At 37.9% G+C, this 27,057-nt stretch overlaps 1 protein-coding gene across 2 annotated transcripts in view; it reads right to left on the bottom strand.

Moving 5' to 3' along the window:
• Positions 1-232: 232 nt before the first annotated feature.
• Positions 233-27,057, bottom strand: part of LOC105498668 (guanine deaminase) — a 110,382-nt gene continuing 83,557 nt past the window's right edge. For both annotated transcript variants that reach the window (XM_011770927.3, XM_071077670.1), the window contains exons 8-14: positions 26,727-26,834; positions 24,475-24,572; positions 21,685-21,752; positions 11,473-11,619; positions 7,797-7,927; positions 5,373-5,400; positions 233-4,552 (exon numbers count right to left, since the gene is read on the bottom strand). In XM_011770927.3, coding sequence (XP_011769229.2) covers positions 4,482-4,552; positions 5,373-5,400; positions 7,797-7,927; positions 11,473-11,619; positions 21,685-21,752; positions 24,475-24,572; positions 26,727-26,834 — 651 coding nt within the window. In that variant the 3' untranslated portion in view covers positions 233-4,481. The remainder of the gene's footprint in view (positions 4,553-5,372; positions 5,401-7,796; positions 7,928-11,472; positions 11,620-21,684; positions 21,753-24,474; positions 24,573-26,726; positions 26,835-27,057) is intronic.

A 27,057-nucleotide genomic window follows, 5' to 3' on the forward strand; every position in this document is an offset into this window, starting at 1 on the left:
AAAGCAATAGCAATCTGCTTCTAAAAGGCTGAACATTCGAGCTTAATTTTTAAAAGCTATGTATAGTGACTATCATAGGATGTTAGATACATGTTGGCTCACAGCTAAGTATTCTATTCTATTTTTTTAAAATTCATGCTAAAAGAAGAAAAACACTGTAAAATCAATTCCCCTTCCGGCAGATTGATAGAATTCACAACAAAACCAAACAGAGAGAACTCACAACAAAAAATAACGTAAACACAAAGTCTCATTTATTTTTGTCTGAAGCACATAGGAGCTCACTTAGCACAATAACAGTAAGCGAATCATACAAATATTGAGAAAAAATGTTCCTATGAATACATACATATATATTCTTAAGAGTAGTGATCAGGAGTTTAACAACAAATGTAAACTGGTTTTCTCTGAAGAATGCTTTCTGACAGGCTTTTGGGTTGGAAATGGTATGGACAGGTAAATCACTGTCACATAACAGATAAGCTAAGAATAACTTCTGTTACCCCCATTGTGATTTGTTTCTGCCCCACCCTAACTGATCAATGTACTTTGTAATCTCCCCCACCCTTAAGATGGTTCTTTATAATCTCCCCCCTTAAGAAGGTTCTTTGTAATTCTTCCCACGCTTGAGAATGTATTTTATGAGATCCACCCCCTGCCCACAAAACATTGCTCCTAACTCCACCGCCTATCCCAAAACCTATAAGAACCAATGATAATCCCACTACTCTTTGCTGTCTCCTTTTTCGGACTCAGCCCATCTGCACCCAGGTGAAATAAACAGCCTTGTTGCTCACACACACAAAAAAAGAGTAACTTCTGTTACCCAAGTCATTTGAACCCCATGGACTGTGAAAGTCTTCTTGGAATTTACATTTAATTCCACCATTGGCCTGGTTGACTTCCACATTTCACTAAATTTGGACAAGATCCACAAAGCAACCCCTCAACTCTCAATCTCTCACACTCAGGGCTGTGGGAAGGAAGGGCAGGTGAAACCAGGTGTGAACACATGCATGGGGACCAATGTCAGGATTTTCTAACAGTGTCCTTCTGTTTCTGCACTTCCAAAGTCATACCTAAACTGGCTAGTAGATCTGAAATTGCTAACATCTCCTTGAAGCCGTACAAAAAAAAAAAAAAGCACTTCAAAAATTCTTCACAATCCAAACAATTTAAAAACCATTTCAAGTCATTACTTTTTCATTTACCTGTTAATAACTCACACCATTGCTTTTAAGCATGTGAATGTTTCCAACCATCATCATCAATTTTAAAAATGGACAACAATGAAAAGATGTCCAAGAGTCTCCAGAAGCATCCAAATTTTGGATCTCTCCGACGTATAGCACAAGGTAGAATTGATACAATGTGCCTTCCAGCTTGCCTTTAAAGCTCTCCATATGTCTAGTTCTGAGGTGAAAAGATTAAAAATAGGAAGAGCCTGGTAGGGAGTGAAGATTCAAAATGCATTGCTAGATCTCACACCCATTACATTTCCTCTCTAAGATCTCAGCTGCAGTTGCCAGTGGGGATATTGGAGGGTACATTTCAAAGTTGGCTAAGCATTATGGGGAGAGTTTCCCACCATTTCTTTCCCTTTAACCTGTAGAATTCTTTCTGAAGTAAAAAAGAGTTTTAATAGGGGCTCAATGCTCACAGCATTAACTTAGAAAGACCCCTGGCATGAAGGGAGCTTGTTCCAAGATCTCCTCTTGGGGTCTGATAATTCAACGAGAGAACCAGCCAAGAGAATAAATCAGGGAACAGTCTCCTCGGTCTGTTCAGGACAACCTTTCACCTCCTAATCTTTTACTTCCCATGTTTCCCTCTCGTTTGAAAATGAAATTTACCTTAGCTGATCAGCCTGCTTTTGTGTTTTGGTTGCAAAAATATTTTGCGAATTTATGATAATCGATACTTTTGAATGGTTTTTACCTTTCAAGGAGCATTCTGTTGAAAATACCATGGAACATGAAGGAAATGGTGGAGGGTGGGGTGAGGAGGCTGTTAAGTTAATTGTTTCTTTCCTGTCAGAGAGCAAGATATTCAAACAAAAAGGGACAAATAAGATTGGCTTGGAAAAGTGCCGCTCCAAAATTCAGAAAGTCAACCTACATTAGGCAAAGGCAACATTTCAAAGTGCAGAAAATCTGGCCCCAGGTATAGCTAATGCCTGTGGTACAGAAAAAAAAAAAAAAAAAAAAAAAAAAGCATACATAACATTCAGGAACACCGCACTTGAAGAAATAGAACACATAAGTTATAAGTGATGCGGAGAGATCAAAGTACATATAAACATTTCAGCACATCCTATTTTTACCAGGAAAGATATTCAGGTCTTAACACACTATCAGAGCTAAATTTAAATGTTTAACAGGATGGTTGTATACGGCCATTCCTACTGCTTCTGATGCTACACTTATTTGTATTTACTGCACAGGAGTCCTAGGTCTACATGAAAACTGATGTTCAACATCAAAATGTACACCCTTAAAGAAGGTAAAAGTGTAGGATCTTGCAAACACTAGAAGCAGCTACTGCCTGTAAGTGGATCTTACACATCTCATCTAAATTCCTAAGCCTACTCATTTGGTTAGACACCATGTAATCAAATTCCTTTGGCAGTGATTGAGGGATAAAGCTGAAGATTCTTGCTAGCCCCATAGAGAAATGGGGAGAAATTTGGCAAGGCATCTTTGACATGGCTCAGGAACTAGAAATATTAGAAATACAGACTAAGACTGGAAATTGGGTTTACTAAGCTACTTATCTCACAAAACAAACTCTGTTGTTTATTAAAAAAATAAAACTAAACTTTTGTTCCCTCTTTAAGGTGTCATGTATACACAATCAAATCTAAAAGTATTTCTATTAGGGAAAAAACCTGGGCCAATTACTGCTAAATTAGCATAAGTATGTGAAAATAAAATTTACACTACAGGAGGGGGAACTATGTTTTTTGTTCTGTAAATACGGAGTTAGCTATATTACATAAAGTTTTCTACTATAAGGTAATATTATTAAAGAGTCACCCCTAAGCTCTAGGAATGAGTGTTATAATATATTAAGAAAGTCTATTCCTTTTCCTTGCTCATTTATAGTATTTGCAATTTAATAAGAAAAATATAGAATTTAAATAACATTCACATCAATACTTAAAGATTTATCATAAGGTCATAATTTGGTTTTAATTGTAGGTTATGGGAAAACACACTGAATTAGGAAGCATAAAAATATTCTTTGCTTTGTAATGTCCCTAAATATCTAGTAAGAATTGTCCTGTTAATGTAAATATTAAGTAGGACATTACGTACTCTTCATTATCCTAAAATTCTAATGTCCTAAAAATTATAGGGAGTTAAACAGAAAATTGGCGAAAATTAGAAAATAGAGTCCTTTCAATACACAGGGTTTAAAGATTTTTAACAATATTTCTTTAACAGGATTTGTCCTTCATTTTAAAGTTCTAGCAGACTGATATCCGAGTACGGAATTTCCAGAAACTACAATATATTGTTTGGGTGGAATAGGCCATGGCAATGGAACCTGTCCTGTTAGTATTGGCGGCTCCTGGATGCCCATCACTTGCCCCGGTTCACAAAGACTCCAGTCTACATAAATTTCATTAAGCACAGAATTTGTTTCTCTTCTGATAAAATGGAAGCAATGACATCTCACAGTTATAAGTTGATTTTAAAGTGCACAAAAAATACAACTATTTATGCCATGTAGTTACATGAATAATATTCCTAAGAGACTTTAAATCTTTAATACCCAACTTCTGTCAAACACTTTGAAGCACAAAACTATATTAAGAAAGCATGTGGCATTCAATTTCTGACATTCATCCCCAAAGAAGGCAAAGCACAACACTAACACATCTCTGAAATGCAAATTCCATTAAGTGCAAATTTCTAAAACACAAGGTCAACCTAGAAACACGTTTTGAAATTCAACAAGTTCTCTTTTTAAATTAGTATGCTCGGTATATAATTTTCAAACACAATCTGAAGTGATTTTCTAACATTTGTTCGCAGTCTAACTTTTGCTCCCTCATAAAAATATACTCTCATGGGTCCATTTTCCGTTTTCTAATTTTTGCATTTATTAGCTCAAAATATCTAACCTTTTAGAAACATCTTTTCTTTCCACATTTTCAAATATGAAAAAGGCTTTGCTTAAGTTTTATCGTAGGAACACCAGCAGTAATAGCATTCCCTTCTGTTTGAGCTTAAAGTAAGTCTGAGCAGCTCCAAAGGGAGACATTTTCATGAAATTTATGAACCCTCTCAACCAGAGTTGAGAATTAGTGCAACTTCCTTCGAACTATTTGTCAAGTGAATACTGTAACTAGACACAGAAAGGGATAGTCTTCCCAAGAACAAGGTACTATTTTTTGACTTTCTAACTCCACCTGGGCACAAGGGAGATGCAGAACCACGCTAATCCCAGGAGAATGTCGTAGATGCCCGAGGGTCTTACACTGAGCTGGAAAACGGAACCACCTGCTTTCCGCCCACATAAACTTCCTCAATATTTCGATCATCTCCTGAAAGAAAAATCAAGGAATCATGTATAAAATCCTTTTGTGTCAATAAGTATCTTCCCTGCCATTGGGAGAGATTTTTTTTTTTAAGATACTTCTAGGAGAGGAAATACTAAAAGCTGCTTTCCCCCCACCCTGATTGTTTATAGTCTGAACAGGAAGATATGACCGGTAGAAAATGTCATAGCTAATTTGATGATTAGGGTCTGAATTCTGCACCAGAGGCAGAAATCACATAAAGTTGACTCAACCGCCTATGGCTGTCCTTTCTCAGCTAAAGTGGTTGGTTTACATTTTGCCCCCATTGAGAAATAAATACTACTCTTTACGCTCCAGAATCAGCTCCACAAGAAGTAATACATGTGTCTTTCCATCTCGAGTTCACTCAGTCCTGAGCTCACTCAACAGAATGGGAGGGAGGGTAGAATCTTCTGCATTACTGTTTCTCTCTCTGAATGGAATTGAATGTGAGTACATCACAAGCACGTGTAGGGAGACTGTACTATATATTTGTCACAAAAACATGGTAGGGGAGAATGTCAGATACCGAATGAGTACAAGGGGGTTGAACATGAAGATCTCGTCACCTTTGGCCTTCCATTCCTCAGCTTACAATGTATGACTAGAGATTTCAAATAGAACCTTTAAATAATGTGCCACCAATGGGCTTGATGCTTCAGAGTGTTAAAAAAATAATGAATCAAAGCAAATTATCATACATAGAGTTTAATATGTGGTATGATAAATATATAGAGCCATACCCAAGAAAAAGACAGGAAAAGGTTTTATTTAATATTTAGCATAGAGACATACATCTACCTACCTAGATAGAGGAACTTCTGGATAACAGCCTAAAATGGAAAATAAAAGTAATAAGAAAGACTGGTTTGTGCATTTAGAAAAGTAAATTCACAGGCAATAGTGGCTGGCAAAGCCCAGAAATATGAATTTATTTCTTAATGTCAAAATCGACTTCTATTAATTAAAAAAGAAGTGGCTATGTGCTTCATAAAAACCTCGCAGAACAACAAAATAATCCACTGGCAATTAACAGAAGTTTACCTATTGTGTGAAAGCTCTGGGTATGTAACTTTTGAGTCATCAGAGAAAAGGTATTATATAAATTAAAGAAATTAATTTAGTAAAATAATTCAAATATTTCAAGAGGGGTATGATGTAAGACAAGCTTGTCCAACTTGCCTTATTTTGTTTTTGTTGTTCTGTTTTGTTTTGTTTTAGGCTTTTAGCAGCCGGAAGCCACGGTTTTTAGTTTCTGTCTCTACTGATAAGCAGAAAAGAGGGAGGAGGGAGGGGGCTTTACTGGCACAACCAGAAACAGAAACAAAGAACTCATGACTGTATTCTCTCCCTTGGACACCCCTGATGTAAGAAAAATGACTAGGACTATTCCCTACAGCCCTATTCCCAGAGATTTACTCTAATAAGAGAGTAAAATAATAAACAACATGAAAATAATGATGGGGTCAGGACACACGACCTCCAATCAAACACAGGAAGGTCACTCTGACTCTCCCTCACCCCTCACCCCTCACCCAGATGCAGGTCGTAAGACCATTAAGTAAAGGGGTGCCCTCCCTATGCCAGATCTCTGGAGACAAATGGTCACAGAGAAGAATCTGAACAAACAGGCCTTGCTAAGTTCCCTCTAGCTTATTACCACTGGATCACACTCCGTGTCCTATCACATTTCTCTACAACTTTCCACTCTTCATCAAACCTAGCATAAAAATACCCAAGTTTACCTGTTTGTTTGGGTCTTCACTTCCTTACGAAGGCTCCTGTCATGTAAAATTTATATTAAACAGGCCAGGTACAGTGGCTCATGCCTGTAATCCCAACACTTTGGGAGGCCAAGGCAGGTGGATTACCTGAGGTCAGGAGTTCAAGACCAACTTGGCCAACATGGTGAAAGCCTGTCTCTACCAAAATTACAAAAATTAGCTGGGTGTGGTGGTGGGCGCCTGTAATCCCAGCTACTTGGGAGGCTGAGACAGGAGAGCTGCTTGAACCCAGGAGGCAGAGGTTGCAGTGAGCTGAGATCGTGCCATTGTACTCCAGCCTGGGCGACAAGAGCAAACTCTGTCTCAAAAAAAATTTATATTAATAAATGTGTATGCCTTTCTCCTGTTAATCTGTCTCTTGTTATAGTGACCTCAGCCTTGACCCTAAGATGGGTAGAGAAAAAGATATTTTTCCTCTTTTATAATAACAAATGGTACAAACTTCACATAATACAGAATTTTTCTTTTAAAAACTTTAATGCATTTATTATCACATTTACTCTCATAAGTAGATCAATTTAGAAATGGCAATAGTTAATTCTTTTTTTAGGAAGAACTCAATATCTTACAAGGAATCATTTTTCAGGTAAGATGAACTAGTTTATTGTATCCATAGAAAAACATTTTATAATAAGAGAAACAAAGTTCGTTTTCTTACAAAATTAAAACCATTGACATAGCATCGCGGTCAAGAGCCTCGCCTCCAGTAGTCAGAAAGTCCCATGTGTGAATCCAAATTCCGCCTACTAATCACTGGCTATGAGTCTTTACGTAAATCACTTAACCTCCCTTAAGCCTCACTGCCCCTATAAATTAACATGGCAATATTAATAGTACCTACTCTCTTAGAGTTGCTCTGATGATCGAACAAAATTAGATAAGGAAGTGCCTAATCCCATGCCTACCCAGCACATAGCAAGTGTTCAATGAGTGCTAATTACATTATGGCTGTTTGTGGCCAAATACATTCAAATATACAAAAACATTTAAAATATAAAAGTTTTGTTGGCAGGGCACAGTGGCTCATGCCTGTAATCCCAGCACTTTGGGAGGCCAAGGCAGGTGGATCATGAGGTCAGGAGATTAAGATCATCCTGACTAACATGGTGAAACCTCGTCTCTACTAAAAATACAAAAAATTAGCCAGGCGTGGTGGCGGGCACCTGTAGTCCCAGCTACTTGGGAGGCTGAGGCAGGAGAATGGCCTGAACCCAGGAGGTGGAGCTTGCAGTGAGCTGAGATCATGCCACTGCACACCAGCCTGGGCTAAAGAGCGAGACTCCGTCTCAAAATTATAATAATTATTAAAGGGCTCTAGCGTCCCTTTTAAGATTTTCCTGCATTCCATTAAAAGGTTTCAGTTTCTATTTTCTTTTCTACAGGGAAGCTATTGTGACAAGGACTTTATGAAATAAATGCCTTTTGATTAACTTTCTTTTACTTACCTCAGAAATATCACCAAAAAAATCCCCATAAAACAGATCAATGGGAGAGTCGGATGCTTTGGGGTTGATCAGGAGGGCATCAAATTCCTTGCCCACTTCAAAGTTTCCAATCTCACCATCCAGCCCCAGGGCTATTGAGAACAAGTGAATAAACAGTCAGGATTGTAAGCCATCAGACCACACTAATGTCTGTTTGTAAGGACAGATTTTGCCAACATGTCGCTAGGAGAGAAAAAAAAATAGTGTCTTAACAGTGAGACAGAAAAGCACTCTCATTCTAATAGGTCACAAGACTTCTTACATAAAGCGGAGTATGCATAGGAAGGCAAAATCTGAGAATAAAAACAGTTCCCTTCATTACTGTATCATAACTCTGATATGTCTCTATTTCAGCTCTATCAGTGCATTTCATAGCCCAGCTGGTCTATGCTTTTCATTTATCCCTCTAAGAAACGTGATGATTAACATAATACCTTTATTCTTTTTCCCTTCTATTCTCCCCCCTACACTCCAAACTCCTTGCATTGCCTTTTTTTGTTCTTTCTGTTCCATGAAATAGCTGACAAGATTTATTTTCATGGAAGTGAAATGAACCTTGAATAAATAAAAAATAATTATCCTTTTGCATATTTGTCAATGCAGGCATATCCATCAGAAATTCCTTAGTTTAAATCCTCTGAATGGAAAAAAAAAAGCTCACTTCTCAAAGTGGACAGATTCTGATAACTCAAAAGTCCCAGGGGCTTTTGAAAACAGACCAATCTCTTTCCAACCCTGAAGGTTTTCTGGTCACCAGAGAAGAATGGTTTTTTAAAACAGAGCACAGGCCAATAATATCTATTGACTTGGCTCATCTCACAGCTACAACTCATGTTCCAAGATTATTGGATACCAAGGAAGAATATCTCTCATTTTTATGATTTAGTTTCAGAAAGATGGGGGTAGTTGGCTTTCCTCACCAACGGAGGTATTGGATCGAAAGTTCCTTAAAGCCTGTAATCTGAGGAAGGTGTACACTGGGGTCACAAATGGAAGCATGAATAAAAGGAAGGTTAACCAGAGTGCAGTATTATTTATTTCAATTTTCACATGTGTTTGTTGCATTCTATGACTGCTAAGATACACTTTCATGTTAAAATATTGAATTGATTACCTTTGTTAGGCATTATCCAATACATTATATTTCTACCTATAGGTATCCAAAAGTTGTGGCATTTCTCTAAACACTGACTTAGAAATCTTACTTGTTCTAAAAACGTTCTTTAAAGGGCAACTCTTTTATTCTCAGAAAAGAAAAATGGCTTTTTAGCTGAAGTACTCTCTTTAGCAAGACAGGGGTATGAAAATAATCCGAAATGTTAAAAGGAGCCAGGTGACTCCTACTAATTGTATGGGGAATGACTGAATGTAATAGAAAATCATTGGAAATTCTCTCCTCCTTCACTGATTACTCGACTTCTTTTTGCCCTTGACAAAGAAGCATGTCAAGTATAAGTTTTTAATGACTGACTTCAACATAAAATTGTTGCACATTTAATAGACCAGATAACCACGTGCAGTGACTAGGGTTTAGGCAAGGTTGATGGTATATATAAACCAACTGGGTTGTTCAGTAGAGCCTGGAGACTTCAGGAATGAACTAACCAAAAAGACACAATTCTTTTCAGTGAATTTGTAAACTGATATAAATAAAAATTGTTGCACAGAGATCCCACTGGGCTGGTAAGTGACTCAAATGCATTTCAGGAAATGTGGTTTTGCTGCTTTTGGAGTAAATGTTGGTTCTGTGAAGATCATTTTTGCTCATCTTGATCCTCTTGAGAATGAGTGTAAAGGCCATGGCAGTGCTGGGAAAATGCCACACTTTAAATACGGATCCATTCATCTCATTTTACTCTGACTATAGTAGAGAAACAAACTAAGGAAGAGAAATTCCATGAGTAAGCCCAGTGACCCAGAAAATAGATTTAAAAGCTACACAGCAAAGTACAAATGATTTGGTAGGCACCCATGCTGGCTTGATCAAAGAAACAGGATACTGATGAAGTAACTCACAGAGAGCCTAGAATTCAAAAAGCACTATTTAAATACGACTTGTTTGTACCATGAACATAGATGGTAGAATAACTACTCAAACTCAAATTCAGATGTGAAAGGACAGTGGTGGTGTGGGTGAAAGGTTGTAACACTTATTAAAATAGTGAGTGATTTGAAACTTGGGATTTTGGAAAATGAACCATAAGACTTTGGGAAATCAAAAAAAAAAAAAAAAAAAAAAGCAAAAAACAAAACAAAAACTAAAACAAAAAACAACCCTGTACTTGTTTTTCTTGAAATGTGCTTATGGTGTTCATCCTAGTCCCCAACACTCAGAGAACATCTGAGAAGTTTCTCTTCCCAGGATAATCTTGTCTTCGATCGTCCTCCATTTGTAAGACTCAGGGTATCTATCATAAATCTACAACCAAATATGTTTCTAAATCTATATCTACATTTTAATTTCTCACTAGCTACCTATGGTTTCATGCTGTGTTTCACTATCATCCATTCCGATTACATTTATAATTCTAAAGTGACTTAAGGAAATACAATGACCAATTTTTATTTTTTTCCATAACAATACAGTTATACCTGAGAACTGGAAAAAGCTGATGAGCAATATTTGCATATCAACCAACTAAATTTTTACATCTTTATCCTTTTAAAGAGGTTTGAGGAATTAGTGTTCATATACTTATGAACCAAATACATGGTCTTGGCAGGGATTTATACAGGAAGATACTGTAGTGGAAAGGCAGAAGGTAAGAAATCTGCATGCTGGCATCAGATAAGGTGGATTCAAATCATAGCACACTGTGGCTTGACAGCTGTGTAAGCCTCACTCAGGCTCCTTGTTTGTAAAACGAAATGCATAACAGTGGTTGTGAGGATTAAATAACAACACATATAAAGTATGTTGTATGATTCCTATCACAGGGAAAGAACTTAGTAAGCCTTGGCTACTATTTTACTATCACTCAGGCCACTGGAGAGCAAGTTACCTCACTCAGTGGAAAAACAGATTCTTTGATTTATTTATTTGGAGACAAGTCTCACTCTGTTGCCCACGCTGAAGTGTAGTGGTGCAATCACTGCTCACTGCAGCCTCTACCTCCCCGGGTTCAGATGATCCTCCCACCTCAGCCTCCCAAGTAGCCGGGACTACAGGCACACTCCACCAAGCCCAGCTAATTTTTTTATTTTTTGTAGAGGCAGGGTTTTGTCACATTGCCCAGGCTGGTCTCAAACTCCTGGGCTCAAGGGATCTGCCTGCCTCAGCTTCCCAAAGTGCTGGGATTATAGACGTGAGTTACTGTGATTCTTAGGCGCCTGGCCTAAGAATGGATTACTTTAAAGAACTCATATCCATGTAACCAATGTAATATCCATTAAAACAATCAATATGATAACTGTATCTCAGACATCTATTCTACCAAAGACAGTGAAATCACCGAAGGAATGATTCCTCTGTCAGTGAACTTCACTTTACTGGCTGAGTTCTGGGTATGTTACATGAGATGAGATCGTTATGAATATTGGATTTTCCTAATATCAATCATGCACCTTCATACTACATCCAAGGACAGAGATGAGCATGGTTGTATATTGTGTGAGAGACAAATGTAATAGTCATTACCTTGGCTTCCTCCAAGAGTAGCTAGTCTGAAGACTTCTTTGAGGGTCAGGCTTTTCTCATTTACCTTATTAATTAAAAGGATATTGGAAACCATCACTGCTCTTCTGATTGCATCAAGCATGGAATATGAATAGCCACCAGCCACGTCTACAGTAGGTAAAATAAAACCAAAACAGTAACCTTGTGAGGATAAATGGTATAATACATATATAGCATTGTTTTTATGACAGACATTCAGTCCTTAATATACTTTTTTTAAAAAGCTCTTAACTATAAACACAAGATAGCCATAGACTAAGATTTAAAGCAATTCAAAAGCTGCAATTAGTGTCAAATGCATACTTGTATAAATTTCCTACAGCTGTTGCAATTAATAATCACAAATTTTCTAGCTTAAAACAGCAGAAATTTATTCTCTCACAATTTGGAGGTCAGAAGTCTGAAATTAAAGTGTTGGCAGGGCCACGATCCCCACAAGAGCTCTAAGGAAGAAATCTCCTTTACTTCTCCCAGCTTCTGGTGGCTCCTGGCATTCTTTGGCTTGTGGCAGCATCACTCCAATCTCTGCCTCCATCCTCAAATAGCCTTCTTCTCTTCTCCCTGTGTTTTCTATTTGTCTATCTTTTCCTGTCTCTTCTAAGGGTATTGATCACTGGATTTAGGACCCACTGTATTTTAGAAGGATCTCATCTTGAGATCTCTTCCTTAATTATATCTACAAAGACCTTTATTCCAAATGAGGTCACATTTACAGATTCCGATAGACATATTTTAGGAATCCACACACAACCCACCACAATACTCAAATGGTTTAAAGAGCCAAAAGAAACTCTTATCTCTGAAGAGTCCATGAACCCTCACAGACACTGTTGAAATATGCCTGCACAGTTATAAAGATAATTTAGATAATATGTGGTTTAAAATAAGCTCACGGTTCTGTTAACTAAATTTTTCCTAACCTTATTCTAATCCAGATGAGAACTTTGGGAAATTAAAAAGCCACTTCTTTATAATTTTTATGAAGAGCTTTTAGAATAAACTTGTATATTTTGGGAAATTAGTGTAATAAATGAGCAACGCTAATGTAGACAGCTCTATATTTTGGTAGGCATCATTAAATGAGGAATGAGATTTTAGTGATTTAAATAAAGTCCCTAATCATAATCAAATGAAATACAACCTTTAACAAGAATGAACATGGAGTTAAGTGAGTTTATATAAATAAATTTCAAGTAAGTTAGTATGTTTTATCAAAGGAAAACACATTTATAGCTAATAAAGTAAATTTCATATTTCAAGTGTTCCTTCTGTCATTTCTAGGTAGACATACGTAATTGTTAGTGCCTCTACACATGTTGCCAAAACAAAATAATTGCCTGTTTAGTAGTAACTCTAGATTGTAGCTCAATTTTATGCTCAACTATCTTACATGTCCTTAAACTTGTATTTAAATCAGAGAATCACCCAGCTCTCTAAAAAATTTCATTACATCTACTTAAGTTACTAGTCTGTGTTAATATGTAGTAACCATCCCTTAAATCTTCATTTTTATCATAGCTAGGAAAACAAATACTAAGGAAACAAATACAATTTGGGAACAACACACATTAAGCTTTGAAATATTCTGTCTGCTGCTTCCTTCTTTATTGCTAAAACAACAAAAATGTTAAATGTAAATAAAGATGGAATAAAAATTATATCACTATGTGGCATGAAAATATGTAAAGACTATATTTTATAATATATGGGTAAAGACTGGAAGTAAACATAGAGAAATGAAAGCAATGCAGTTAGGATGGTGTGAATATGGAAGATTTTAAATACCTGCAGTTTTTAAAATAAGGTATAAAACATCACAGAAAGTAGCATTTTCCTAAATACCTACTCAAAATTAACCTTACAGAAAGAATAAGGATAGATTAGGAAATAATGCTATGCAATTTACTGGAAAAAAATTGAGAGATGCCTTATGATGTTGATTTAATCATCCTATATTCTTCTGGTTGTCAATGTTATGTCAGTAAAATAACTGTAAACCAAGAAACAATTTTGTGCTCATCAAAGAAAGAACCCTGGGCTGCATAATTTCATGGTATTTAGTCAGGACCATTTGTGTAAGAGTCAAGCCTTTTTTTCCAGGGATTTCCACTGTGATAGTAACTTGCTGATTCTTCCCAACTAGATTAGCTTTGTAGTTTTCCCCTTCCATCTACAACACATTTAATGTAGGTGGAATCCCTACTTTATCATATGGCTAGAGGCACTGTGGTAGGATGGAAGGAGAAATCATGAATATCTACATTTTACAGACCTGGTTTTAAACTGTGCACATCAACTTTTTGCTTTGTGGACCTTTGATCAGTAACTTAGGACCTATGAACCTCAATTTTCTCAGAAAATAGAAATAACATCACATATCTTAATAATTGCAGAGAAAATTCAGTTACATAACCGAAGTGCTGAAGAATGAGGGCCAAAGGGTTGAAACTGTGTGGAGGAGGGAGGAAAATTGAAGGATTTTCTCAGAAAATCTGTCTCCTTACCCCATGACTCCCCCAGGACCATCACAACGAAGATGGTACCATTACTTGCTCGTCAGAGTCAACATTTGGACACTATTATTTACAGGAAGACTTGAACAAAATTGTACAAGAGCAAAAACTTAAGCCAGAGGACAACGGAAAGACTAAAAAACGATTTCATATGTACGTACTCACTTCCTAAGCATTCATTCACTTATTCAGCAATCATTTACTACACCCCTTACATGTACTTCATTTACTGAAGCACTTGTAAATAAAACCTATGGGCTCTCCACATGAATGAGCTAACTATCTTGTTGGGGAGAAAGAAAAGAATCATATAAACAGACACATATTAACAATACATTTTTTTTCACTTTAGTGATCAAGAAAATGGAGATGAAGGGCCCATATTGATCGGATAGTGAGGGAACACCTCTTTAAGGAAACGACATTTTAATCTGAGACAAGAATGAGAAGAACTCAGCCATATAAACAGAGGCAAAAAGGGCATTCAGACAGAAAAACAATGCATACAGAACTTTTGAGAGAAGGGAGTGCAATTTATAGAGAGGATAGCCAGGGTATTCAAAAAGCCAAATCTATTCATAAAAGATAGCCAGGGTAGGGAGGAGAGAGTAGTGTGAGATGAGGCTGGCAGTGGATGGGTGTCAAACCAATGCGGAGCTTTGTGGTCTTTGTAATGAGCCTTACACATTCAAAATCCCATTGAAGGGTGACAAGCACGAGGGGGTGCCATGATCAGATTTTCGTTGTGATTCTTTTGTAAAGACGAGAATGACTGGAAGGGCCTAGGATGGGTATGAGACCCATTAGGAAGCTAGTGCAGCAGTTCAGCAAGAAACGATGGCAGCTTGCATCAGGTGGTAGTGACCAATGAGGGGAAAGAGGATGGTTCCAGGAGATACTAAGGAGTCATGAGGTTGGGCATCATGCTGGAGAAGTGAGGGAGAAGAAGGTCCCAAAGATAATGACCAAGTTTCTAGTTAGAGAAAATGAATTCTCTAAAAAGGAGAGCTATTTTAGAGAACTAGGTTTGAATGTGTTTTGGGATAGAATGAAGTTTGGGGGTTTCTTCAGGAGGGGTCTAAGAGAAGGGAGAATGTAGTTAATTGAAAACATAGGTTTAGAATTCAGAGAAGTCTGGGCTAGATATAAAAACCTGTGTGTCATCTGAGTATATTAAATCACATGAAGCCATGGTTGTAGATGGTATCTCCTAAGAAGAATGTGTAAAGTCAAAAAAGAGACTGTAAACCAAGAAACAATTTTGTGCTCATCAAAGAAAGAACCCTGGGCTGCATAATTTCAAGACAGCCTTGTAGCAAGCTTTCAAATGGCCAGGAGGAAGAGAATCAGCCTTCAGAGAAGACAAAGAAGGGAAGAACGAAGGTGCTTCATTGGATTCAAGATAAGATTATTTGGACAATGGAGAGAACAGTCAATCATGGCAAATACTGCTGAGAAGTCCCATTGGATGAGGATAGAATGGCAACCTTTGGAGCTGGCAGCAGAGGTCCCAGTGGTAATACCCACAGAAGAAAAAAGCAAAGGCAGTTGTCATGGAGGGTGGGGCAAGAATCCAGACTGAATTTGATGGAAGAATGGAAAAGAGCCTAGAAAGTAGTGACAGTGTGGATCCCCACTCTTTGAATAAGCTTTGCCATGAAGGGAGGCAGACAGGTAGAGCAGGAGCAAGAGGATGTCTGATTAATAATGGGTTTTGGGCCGGGCATGGTGACTCATGCCTGTAATCCCAGCACTGCGGGAGGCCAAGGCAGGTGGATCACCTGAGGTCAGGAGTTCAAGACCAGCCCGGCCAACATGGCAAAACCCTGTCTCTACTAAAAATACAAAAATTAGCCGGGTATGGTGGCATGTGCCTGTATTCCCAGCTACTCGGGAGGCTGAGGCAGGAGAATCAGTTGATCCCGGGAGGCTGAGGTTGCAGTGGGCCGAGATTGTACCACTGCACTCCAGCCTGGGAAACAGAGACCCCATCTCAAACAAAGAAACAAACAAACAAACAAAGGTTTTGTTTCTTTGCTTAAATGTTTGTGTACCAGCAGGAATGATCCAGCAGGAAGGATACACTGATGATATAGGACAATCTACGGCCAAAAGGAATTATTTTATTGAGATGCTAACAGAGGGAAAGACAACAGAACACATACTGGGGTATGTTGGTATTTTTGCCTTTGATTGGAAGAAGGGCTTTGTTGTTTTTGTTTTTGCTGTGACAGGGAAAAGAAGAGAAAATGCCAGCAGATGCAGAAAGGTGTGTGAATTTGGTGGTGGGAGATTGAGGGAAGGATTTCTGGTTATTTCTATTTTCTCAATGACTTATGAGATGAGGGAGGCCTTAAGCTAGAAGTTGGGGTAGAAAGTTTAAGAAGAAATGAGAAAATGCGGTCTTGGAAAAAGGAGATACATGCTTACTACAGACGAATAACTGTCTCTATTGCCCAAGCGGAGGGCCATTTGGGATTTGAGAACAAAATTTAAAATGAAAGCCCACTGGACGATTTTCTCCAGAAACTTCCAGATGCTCCACTGAAGGTACTGAGAAGGGAACCTTAGAGATAGTCAAGGGTGGGGCTTTTGTGATGTGAATACCAAGAAAATGAGAGAAATATGGGAAGCGAGGATGTTTCCAAGGCAATGATGACACTGATGTACTCTGACATCTAAGAATTCGAATTAGAATAATGGACTTTGAGAAAGCATAGAGTCACTGGAATAGAGTCTACAAGAGATCAAAGAGCTGTTGTTTTTGGCATAATGGAAGAAGTAAGTTCGGATAGGGAACTGTCACTGAAAAGTGAGGCACTGGCTCCATGTATGTTGCTTGTTTTAATGAGTTTAAAGGTCTTGTTGATGTAAACTTTTTCTATATGTTTAAATTTTTCCTTCAGATGACTATTTTTGGATATTTGCTATGTTTTCTTTGTTTTTATTTTTTTCATATTTCACCTAGGAGGCATCCTATCTTTAAAATTCTTCAAGTAGTTATCTCTAATATTTTTATACTGAAACGTCTATAGTAAAATGTGTGTAATTCCCTTTTTTCTGAGACAAGAATTTTTTTTTTTTTTTTTTTTGAGTCTCTGTCACCCAGACCGGAGTGCAGTGGTGCGATCTTGGCTCACTGCAACCTCCACCTCCTGGGTTCAAGCAATTCTCCTGCCTCAGCCTCTCATGAAGCTGGGACTACAGGCACGTGCCACCACGCACAGCTAATTTTTGTATTTTTAGTAGAAATGTGTTTCATCATGTCGGTCACTTGCCAAATATATCCTCCTCTCAGCCTTACACATAAAGTACAACTTCTTGGGTTTTGTTAATAAAATTAGAAGACAGAATTATGTATTATACTTGGAAAATTCTTTCTTGCAGAGCATATATTATTTTTTTAAATTTTGTGATAAAATACTGAAGACATTCAAATGACATAAGGAAAGCATAAAACCAAAACTCAAGGATGTAACACTCAGTTTTTAAAATAAGTACCATGTATTTAGGTTCCAGGAACCTCTTTCCAGCCTGAGGGAAACATCTTCCTGATTTATGTTGCCATTCTGATAGGTTTTTAACATTGTGACTATTCTCTCTTGAGATATATTTTTGGCTTTTACTTTCCTTTATTAAACTCCTTTACAATTCTTTGATCTTCTTATTCTGATTGATGTTAGCTTTCCATGACGTCATATTGTACCATTATTTCCCAACATGGCCCTTCACTTGCCTCATCTTTCACTGAATGATGTAGATTTTCAAGTAAGTTTTTCAAAGGGTTCCTAGGGAAAATATTTTCCAAGTCTTTGTATAGCTGAGAATTTTTTTGCCTTCCTACGTAAAGGAGAATTTGGCCAGATATATTATTCTTGGCTAACAACTGCTTTGTCTCCAAACTCTTTTCTTGCCTTTTGGTATTTTGTGTGCCAACAAAAACATCTGAAAGCAAACTGCTTTTTAATTGTTTTGTTGATAAGTGACTTTTTTCCTTGTGTCAATATTTTAGAATTTTTAAAATTGCAATTAAAAAATTTTGCCACAACATGTTCAGTTATGATTTAGTGTAAAACAGGGTAAGCACTTTCAAGGCAGTTCTTTCTTAAGCTCAGAAGAGATTTACCCTTCAAAGCTCTATCGCATCTGTCCCATTTGTTCTGTGTGCTCCATCAGAAAAAATCCCATGTGTTGGCTCTGTGCTTTCTGGGCTTCACATCGATCTTCCTCAAACACCCTCTATCATCTTTGGTTGGCTTTATTCTCCACATCACTGATTTGATTTTCTGCAACGATAATTCTGCTTCTCAGAGCTTCCTACAGGGTTGGTGGGTTTGTCATTTTTTTAACTGAGGTATAACTAAAATACCATAATACATACAGAATTTAGATGTTCAGTTTGGAGAATGTTAACAATTATATAGCTTTAACTACTTTGCAAAAAAACTAAGATATTAAACATTTCTATCACCCCAGCAAATTCCCTCATGGCCTTTTCCTGTCAATTCCCCACATTCTCACCTACAACATTTGGCAACCACTTTCTGATTTCTACCCATATCAGTTAGTTCTGGGTCTGTGAGTTTCATACCTATGGAATCACGCAGTGTGTGCTCTTTAAGCCCACACACTGGCATATATTTACCCACATTTTGCATATATCAGTAGTATGTTTTTTTATTGCTAAATAATATTTCATTATATGAATATACCTCAACTTGCTTATCCATCCTCCTGCTGATAGATGTTTCTGGTTTGGGGCTATTATAAATAAAGCTGGTATAAACATCCTCTTACAACTCTTTCATTTATTTATTTATTTAGAGACAGGGTTTCACTCTGTCACCCAGACTGGAGTGCAGTGGCATGAACACGGCTCACTGCAGCCTCGACCTCCCAAGCTCAAGCGATCCTCCTGCCTCAGTCACCCAAGTAGCTGGGACTACAAGTGCATGCCACCATGCCCCGCTAAGTTTTGTATTTTTGGTAAAGACAGGGTTTTGCCATGTTGCCAAGGCTGATCTCTGAGCTCAAGCAATCCTCCTGTTGTGGCCTCCCAGAGTGCTGGGATTACAGGTATGAGTCACTGCATCCGGCCTCATGCAACTATTTCTGCAAATATATATGTTTATTTTTCTAGGGTAAATACCCAAGAGTAAAATTGCTGGGTCATATGTAGATGTATATTTAACTTTATAAGAAACTCCCGAAACGTTCTCCAAAGTAGTTGTACCATCCACTCTCCTTCCAGCAGTGTATGAGTCTACGTACTTTTTAATCTGATTTTTTTTTTCAGTTTTCTTCCTTGATTTCTAAAATTTCTAGCACAATCTTTTCATAGCATCATGTTTTCCTGTACTCCAGGGATGATGGCAATTTTCTGAAATTTTCTTCTGGATCCTAAAGCAGATCATTTTCAGATATTTGTTCACACTCTTATTCTTTGTGGTATCACTTTATCTTGTTTTGCTATATTTCTGTTAAATTTCATGTGGGTTTCTTCTACCTAATATTTCTGCAAGTCAAGATCTGTCTGCACTTGTTATAGACAGAGTGTGTGAATTGCTCTTGGACCTGCTCTCTATTCATAGTATGAGGTATAATAATCTTCTAAAGTTTACAAATTGAAGGGTAAATTGATACATAAAAGTCATGTTTAGGAAATAGTGGAGTAGAGGGTGACTATTGCAAAAAGGACTAGGTAAAAATGAAATGTCATTCTCTGAGTAAATAAGCTAATAGTTCATATTTAATAAAACATTTAGTCAATACACCAACCTCGCCCTTTCTCTTTTAAGTCCATCTTTATTTATTTGTGTCATGTGCCAGGCAGGCACTGTGCTAACCATTTTGCATGCATTTTAAAATTTAATTCTCTAAACAGCTTGTAAGACAGACATAGTTGTAATTGCTAGTTACTATTGTTGCAGAAATCAGGAAATGAATCCTTGACTAACAACTGCTAGAAAATTAATTTTCTCAAGGTCTTACAGATAGTAAGTGACAGCTAGAACTCGACTTGAACTTTATAGACCATCACTAAACAACCCAAAGTCAAGAAAGGAAAGCCATGTGATGAACTTAAATTATGGAGACCAAAATCCTAGAATATCTGAAAACAATATCTGACTGATTTTTATGCGAATGCTAAATTTTTCATATTAACTGACTATAGTGTGTAACTAAAACTCTTGGCCCTTTTTTTCTAATCCCTTAAAGCTTTTTTGTGGAAGTAAAATCACTGATTTCCTCCTTGGACACCTGTGACTTTATGTAGAATTATCACAATGTTGATGATTTAAGGCTTAAATTACAATTGTCAAAATCTTGATTACTTTGATTCCCATAAAATTGGGAAAAACTTCTAATATGTAGCTCTCTTAAAATATTAAAATCATTATGCCTATTATTGTGTTTTACCAATTAATTGCTTTGTAAAATGTCTCACTACAACAAACTGAGACTTGAGTTACTGCAGAGAGCGACGAAAACCACCAGTGTCAACATGCACACAGCCTGATGCTCTTAAATATGAGGAAGACAAAGGCATCAAGAACAGAAAACACGTTCTCGTGCCCCATACCCATTAAAAATTTTTAATTCAGTCATTCAGTCATAAAAGAAGCCTCACAGAGGACAGCGAGACATTTGGGCCTGACTCATACTTTCAAAGTGAGCAATGCTTGCACACTCTCAAGAAACACAACTAAAATGTGCTGTGGGGAAAGGAAACATCACGAATCCATCACTAATCCATATGCACTTAGAACATCCCTCAGCCTAGTAGACAAGCAGGCTGCCTGGGGATATGGAGAGGTCTCATTTGGCTAAACATTGCTTAAAAGCAAAACCAGTTCTTAACATACATCAGAATTCTCAATTCTGCCACAGACTGAATCTGTGCTCACTATGGCAAGGACAAAAAAATTTCTTTTGAGACAGTATTTGTAATGACACAGTTACTGAAAACTAAAAATATACAAATCCAAACCATTAAAATCTAGCCAGAAGAACAAAACAAAACGAAAGTCAAGGACTGTTTTTAAAATACCTCTGAAACATGTTAGAAGGAATTAATTATCCTTTATAGCCTAATCTTTGAATAATAAACAGGGATAACAGCTTTCAGGAGGTTAGTGTCATCAAAACTTCTCCCTTTGCATACATTTTCTTACTGCTTCTAACCCCTCTCTATTTTGTTAGATACTTATTATCAAGATATTTCTACTAGATAATAAAACTTTTTTTTTTTTTTTTTTGAGACAGAGTCTCGCTCCGTCACCCAGGCTGGAGTGTAGTGTCACAATCTTGGTTCACTGCAACCTCTGCCTCCCGGGTTCCAGGTTCAAGCAATTCTCCTGCCTCAGCCTCCCGAGTAGCCGAGACTACAGGCGCACACTGCCATGCCCGGCTAATTTTTTGCATTTTAGTAGAGACGAGGTTTCCCAGACTGGTCTTGAATTCCTGACCTCGTGATCCACCTGCCTCAGCCTCCCAAAGTGCTAGGATTACAGACGTGAGCAACCGCGCCCAGCCCAAAACTACTTAAAAAAAAAAAAAAAAAAAAAAAAACCGGAACAGTCACCCACAAATTAGTCACATTAGAAAGTGACACAGTAATCAACCACTTTGCCATAGCTCCAAATGGTGAACTACTAACCTGTACCCAGCCCTATCTTGACTTCATGCTTCAGGACTTCTAGCACATTTAGAAAGCCACTGCTGAGCCTGTAGAGAAGAGCAGACGTCAGAACAAGGAGATCCATGTGGTTCCAATAAAAGACGAACACTAATAACAACGATGGTGATATCACTGAAAATTGCAGTTCCCAATATATCAGCTCTAATGTTGACACAAACATATTAGCCAAATCAGACCATCCAAGTCCTGGAGTAAACAGGATCATAAAAGAGCCCTTAATCTCAGGTGGGCACAAAGCAGGAAGAACCAGAAGGAAAAGCAGGGGATCGTTTGTATGGGAAAAAAAATGAAGAAATCAAACCTTGCAATTAATACAAAAGTCTTATCTGTCTTTAATATTTTCTAACTGATACATCCTTTTATGTTAGGAAGTAGAAATTATGAAGCATTACCTATTCTCTATGCCTGGAATAATTTGTTACCCTGAATGAGTAGTAACTTACAAGATCAAAAAAGGGGAGTACAACTGGAAGAAGGGGTGCAGCCTAAAGAATCAGGACCTGACCAAATGCTGCCTCTGAAGACAGGGAAAGTAGGAGAGATGGTTCCTGGGCTGAATTTGGGACCTAGTGACCCTGAGTTTAAGAGATGTGCCAGCTGCTGCTGCTTCTTCTTTTTTTTTTTTTGAGACAGAATCTCACTCTGTCACCCAGGCTGGGGTACAATGGCACAATCTCGGCTCACTGCAACCTTCTCCTTCCAGGTAGGTTCAAGCGATTCTCCTACATCAGCCTCCCGAGTAGCTGGGATTACAGGTGCCCGCCAGCATGTCCCCCTAATTTTTATACTTTTAGTAGAAGCAGGGTTTCGCCACGTTGGTCAGGCTGGTCTCAAACTCCTGACCTCAGGTGATCCTCCTACCTCGGCCTCCCAAAGTGCTGGGATTACAGGCATGAGCCACCACACCCACCATGTGCTGCCTTTCTAAAGAGACAAAGGAAAACTAAGGTGATCCTTAGAATTCTAAAAAGTTGCAAAGGTCGAGGTGGTCTGCTGGAAGATGCACATAACTCTAATTTCCAAAGCCCCGGTGCATACACAATAAATCTCTCAGTTGTTGGAGAAAGAACAGCAGTGACCATTTAAACAGAAATGTGTCCTAAAGAAATTTAACTTCAAAACTCAATTTGCAAAGCTAGATTATGCTTTAATTTAGAGGATATTAACACCCAATGGGTGTTAAATCCTTCCACTATCAAGTAACTAGACCATAATTATAGTCACTAAGCTGTACACAGACAAGATTCCCTGTAATGTGTCACTCCTTTAAGTCTGAAAACTCAGACCCTCTGGGGTCCCTAAAGCACTCCAGAAATATGTCACTGTGGCTCTCAGCACCCTTCTCATAATGACACTGACATATACCTTCGTAATTGCAAAGTCCCTAGATTTCCAACTGTGAACGCCTCTAGCTCTTTGCCTAGGAGCTTTCTCAGCTCTCTCCTGTGCTAGAGCCTGCTCTGCCCTTGTTTGGGGAAGGCCAGAAGTTCCAGGGAATGAACACGCTTCTCCTCTCCACCCAGGAGCCCTCAACAAGAACCCGTAGGCATTTGGGTATTACTATTACAGCCAGCTCCCTCACTTCTTGGGCAGGATAACTTTGAGTTCTGTTTTGGACACTGGTTCCCTGGGTTTTCTATTAAATAGAAGGATTAAACTCCGGGAGCCCACAGTGGTAACTTCCTTGATGATACAATCTTTACTGACTTGTTTCCCTTCCCTGTTTTATTTCCCTGAAGGTGTTTTCTGAGATCACCACCCACAAGCATGGGTTTTTAACCTTAGCATCCATGGACTGGCATCATGAGATCTATGAATTCCCTGAAATTAGATACAACATTTGCAATATCCATGGGCTTTTTTCCCCTGAAAATACAGGCTACAACTTATTTATTTTTCTGAGACAGAGTCTCACTCTGTCACCCAGGCTGGAGAGCGGGGGTGCAATCTTGGCTCACTGCAACCTCCACCTCCCGGGTTCGAATGATTCTCTTGCCTCAGCCTCCTGAGTAGTTGGGATTACAGGTGCCTGCCACCACGCCCAGCTAATTTTTGTATGTTTAATACTGATGGGGTTTCACTATGTTGGTCAGGTTGGTCTCGAACTCCTGACCTCAAGTGATCTGCCTGCCTCCACTTCCCAAAGTGCTAGGATTACAGACGTGAGCCACTGTGCACAGCCAATAACTTTCATTTTATTCATTTATGGATCCATCACCTTTCAAAAGGTTAAGAACCAGTTAATAAATAACACCTCTGTATTCTGGGGAATTATAATAGGACAAGATCCTCCTGGGCTAGACTGTGTGGGCTGGCATTCCGTCAAGTCCAACAGGGTAACATACATCACAGTGTATTGACTTTGGTATTGCTGCATTTCCTTCTAACACTACAGCACAAACAGTAATGGGAGTGACTACCCTCTTCCTGGATTTCCTGGCTGACATATGGGTTCCCTTCAGTACTTTCACTAGAAATTTTTTATGTTGTATTCCCTATTGTCCTTTTTTTGTACAAACTCAGATTTCAGAAGATGCTGTGCTCTTCACATGTGTCCTCTGAGATAAAAGTCCTCTCACATGTTCTCTTTTACTCCTCAACAGCACAAGTAAATGTCTATCTATCTGGTTCCTGTCAAACACAGAATAGAGGAGAGATCTTGGAGGAATGACAGAGGAAACAAAGGCATTTGGCTGCTAATCTGCAACCCAACCATTCGTAATCTACCAAAAATGATTGTCTACTTACGATAAATTAGAATTGGGACAGTGTGCGATGGACGCTCCTCGTTCATGGAATACATTCAGTTCTTCTGCAGAGAGGTAGCAGCCGTGTGCCATCACTGTCTGGAGAGAAGAGTGCCCTACGTGGAGTTCACCGCTCACAAATGATTAAGTGGGTGCTCACTCACAAGGTATTTGAGAGAGAGACCGAAGCTGTAGCTTGACTGTAGGCATCTTTACAAGAACATTTATGATGATCTATATGTACAAAGTGGCTGGGACAAATTATACCTCAGAAAAGGCCTGTAAACACATTGTCTTACAAAAATCTCAGCAAATTTGTGGCGTTTACTTAGGTTCTTTTTGTTGATCTATAAAGTAATGAGGGTTTGGTCCAGGTGATCTTTAGCACCGAATATCCATCCAGATGGAAGGAAACGTGATTTTCTCATCTCTACTTTAGAAGACTGTCAAGTTACTTTCTTTTCTAAGTTTCCCTGGTGAGCGACTGGTAGGGTTGTGCTTGCTCCAATTTTAAACTCTTTTAGAACTAAAAGTCCCTTCTCAGTACATGGAAGCCATGAGAGTAATCCTACAAAGCGCTGTTCTTTATTTCTGCCCCTAGCTTCAATATAGGTGCCAGTGACCTTGATATTTTCAACTAAATAAACTTTAACTCACCTGTGTTTATATTTTCATAAAAACTAGGAAGTTTAACATCTTCTAATCACTAATTCAGAAAGTAAAATTGATCCAAGAAAGCAGGCACTGCACACATACGAGACCTCTCTAAATTTTTAATCTTGGTAGTATTTATTTGCAGATTTTCTTAAATAAGACTTTACTCTTTCAAAATTATTTTTCCCCCAGTACAAAACCTGTATCCAACTTGCTTTCTCCTTTGAGAGGCATGGTTCAGTGATTATAGAATTATTATTATTTTTTTGAGACAGAGTCTCGCTCTGTCGCCCAGGCTGGAGTGCAGTGGCGTGATCTCGGCTCACTGCAAGCTCCGCCTCCTGGGTTCATGCTCTTCTCCTGCCTCAGTTTCCCAAGTAGCTGGGACTACACGTACCTGCCACCACGCCTGGCTATATTTTTTGTATTTTTAGTAAAGATGGGGTTTCACCACGTTAGCCAGGATGGTCTCAATCTCCTGACCTTGTGATCTGCTCACCTTGGCCTCCCAAAGTGCTAGTATTAAAGGTATGAGCCACCACGCCTGGCCCAGTGACTACAGAATTATTATTAAAATATAACTTTCCCAATCTCTGTGCAAATAAAATTAACATGCAAATGGAAGGTTAATTTATTAATCATATGGAAATATATGTAAAGAATGAAAACTATGGTGTAGCTTTTACATGATTTATGCAGAGTATTAACCTTTTAAATCAGTTATAGTCATATCTCCATTCACATAGTCACTAAGAAATTATTTGCTACAGTAAACTCTCCACATGGTTTGTACATTTCATTGAAGGCCAAGGCCAAGTAGTACATTATTGTAATGAGGTCTCTTTACACATATTAATTTTAAGTATAGAAGTAATGCATACTCATTTTTTAAAAGCACTCTCAGAGTATTTAAAAATAAAAAGCAGAAAGTCCTTCTGCTTTGTCCCTCAGGAAGAGTCATTTTTAATAATGTATGTCTTTCAGACAGTTTTTTTTCTAAGTAAGCATGCATCTATACATATGTACATACAGATCAAATAATATTACACAAACATTCTTCCTTATAAGCCTGTATACCTCTTTCTTTGTGAATGCTGGATAAAATCCTACGTATGCTCTGTAATTTAATTCCCCACCGATAACAATTTTTAAACTTTAATATATAATTAGCATCCCTATTCATATTACTTACAGAGTGAATTCTTAGAAATGCATCTGCTGACTCAAAGAAATGCACGTTTACATTCTAATAGATACTGTTAAAATGTCCTTGGACCAAATGACATTCCCATCTTCAATGAAGCCTTTAGATTTAACTAACTAAGATGAAACTTCGGGCCCATTTTTAACTACACACACACACACACACACACACACACACACACACACACACACACTCTGGGCTTTACTCTAGTTTAAGAAATGTATGCATATATACCCCACAGATATATAAACCTTCTGTGTACCCACAAAAATTAAAAATTTAAAACGTTTTTTAAAAGAAACGTATTCATATCAGAAATCTGAAGACTACTACTGAGATTTAAAATTTAGATAATGCCCTCCTTTAAACAGATTATGTCATGATATAAAACTTACCTTAGTTGTCAAAAGATTGTTTTTATCATACACATCTGTGTAGTTTTTATAATTGGGGTATAAGTTTTTCACAGCTTCAACTTCATCACGAGTTTCACTTATATGGCTCTACAAGAAAAGAACAATGTTTTCATTTTTCTTCTGTAAAATACCATTAGAAATTACACTTCCTACCTCAAAATGGTGTGAATGGTTTTCTACTTGCATATTTAAGGGACCACATAGAAAGGCAATGAAGATTGCACATGCATTTTATTAGAAACAATTATATACATCACAGATAATATAATGTATATGACAAAGAAACTGAATATCACGAACATGTAGTGTG

The sequence above is a fragment of the Macaca nemestrina genome, chromosome 14, assembly GCF_043159975.1.
Source record: "Macaca nemestrina isolate mMacNem1 chromosome 14, mMacNem.hap1, whole genome shotgun sequence".
Taxonomy (NCBI): Eukaryota; Metazoa; Chordata; class Mammalia; order Primates; family Cercopithecidae; genus Macaca; species Macaca nemestrina.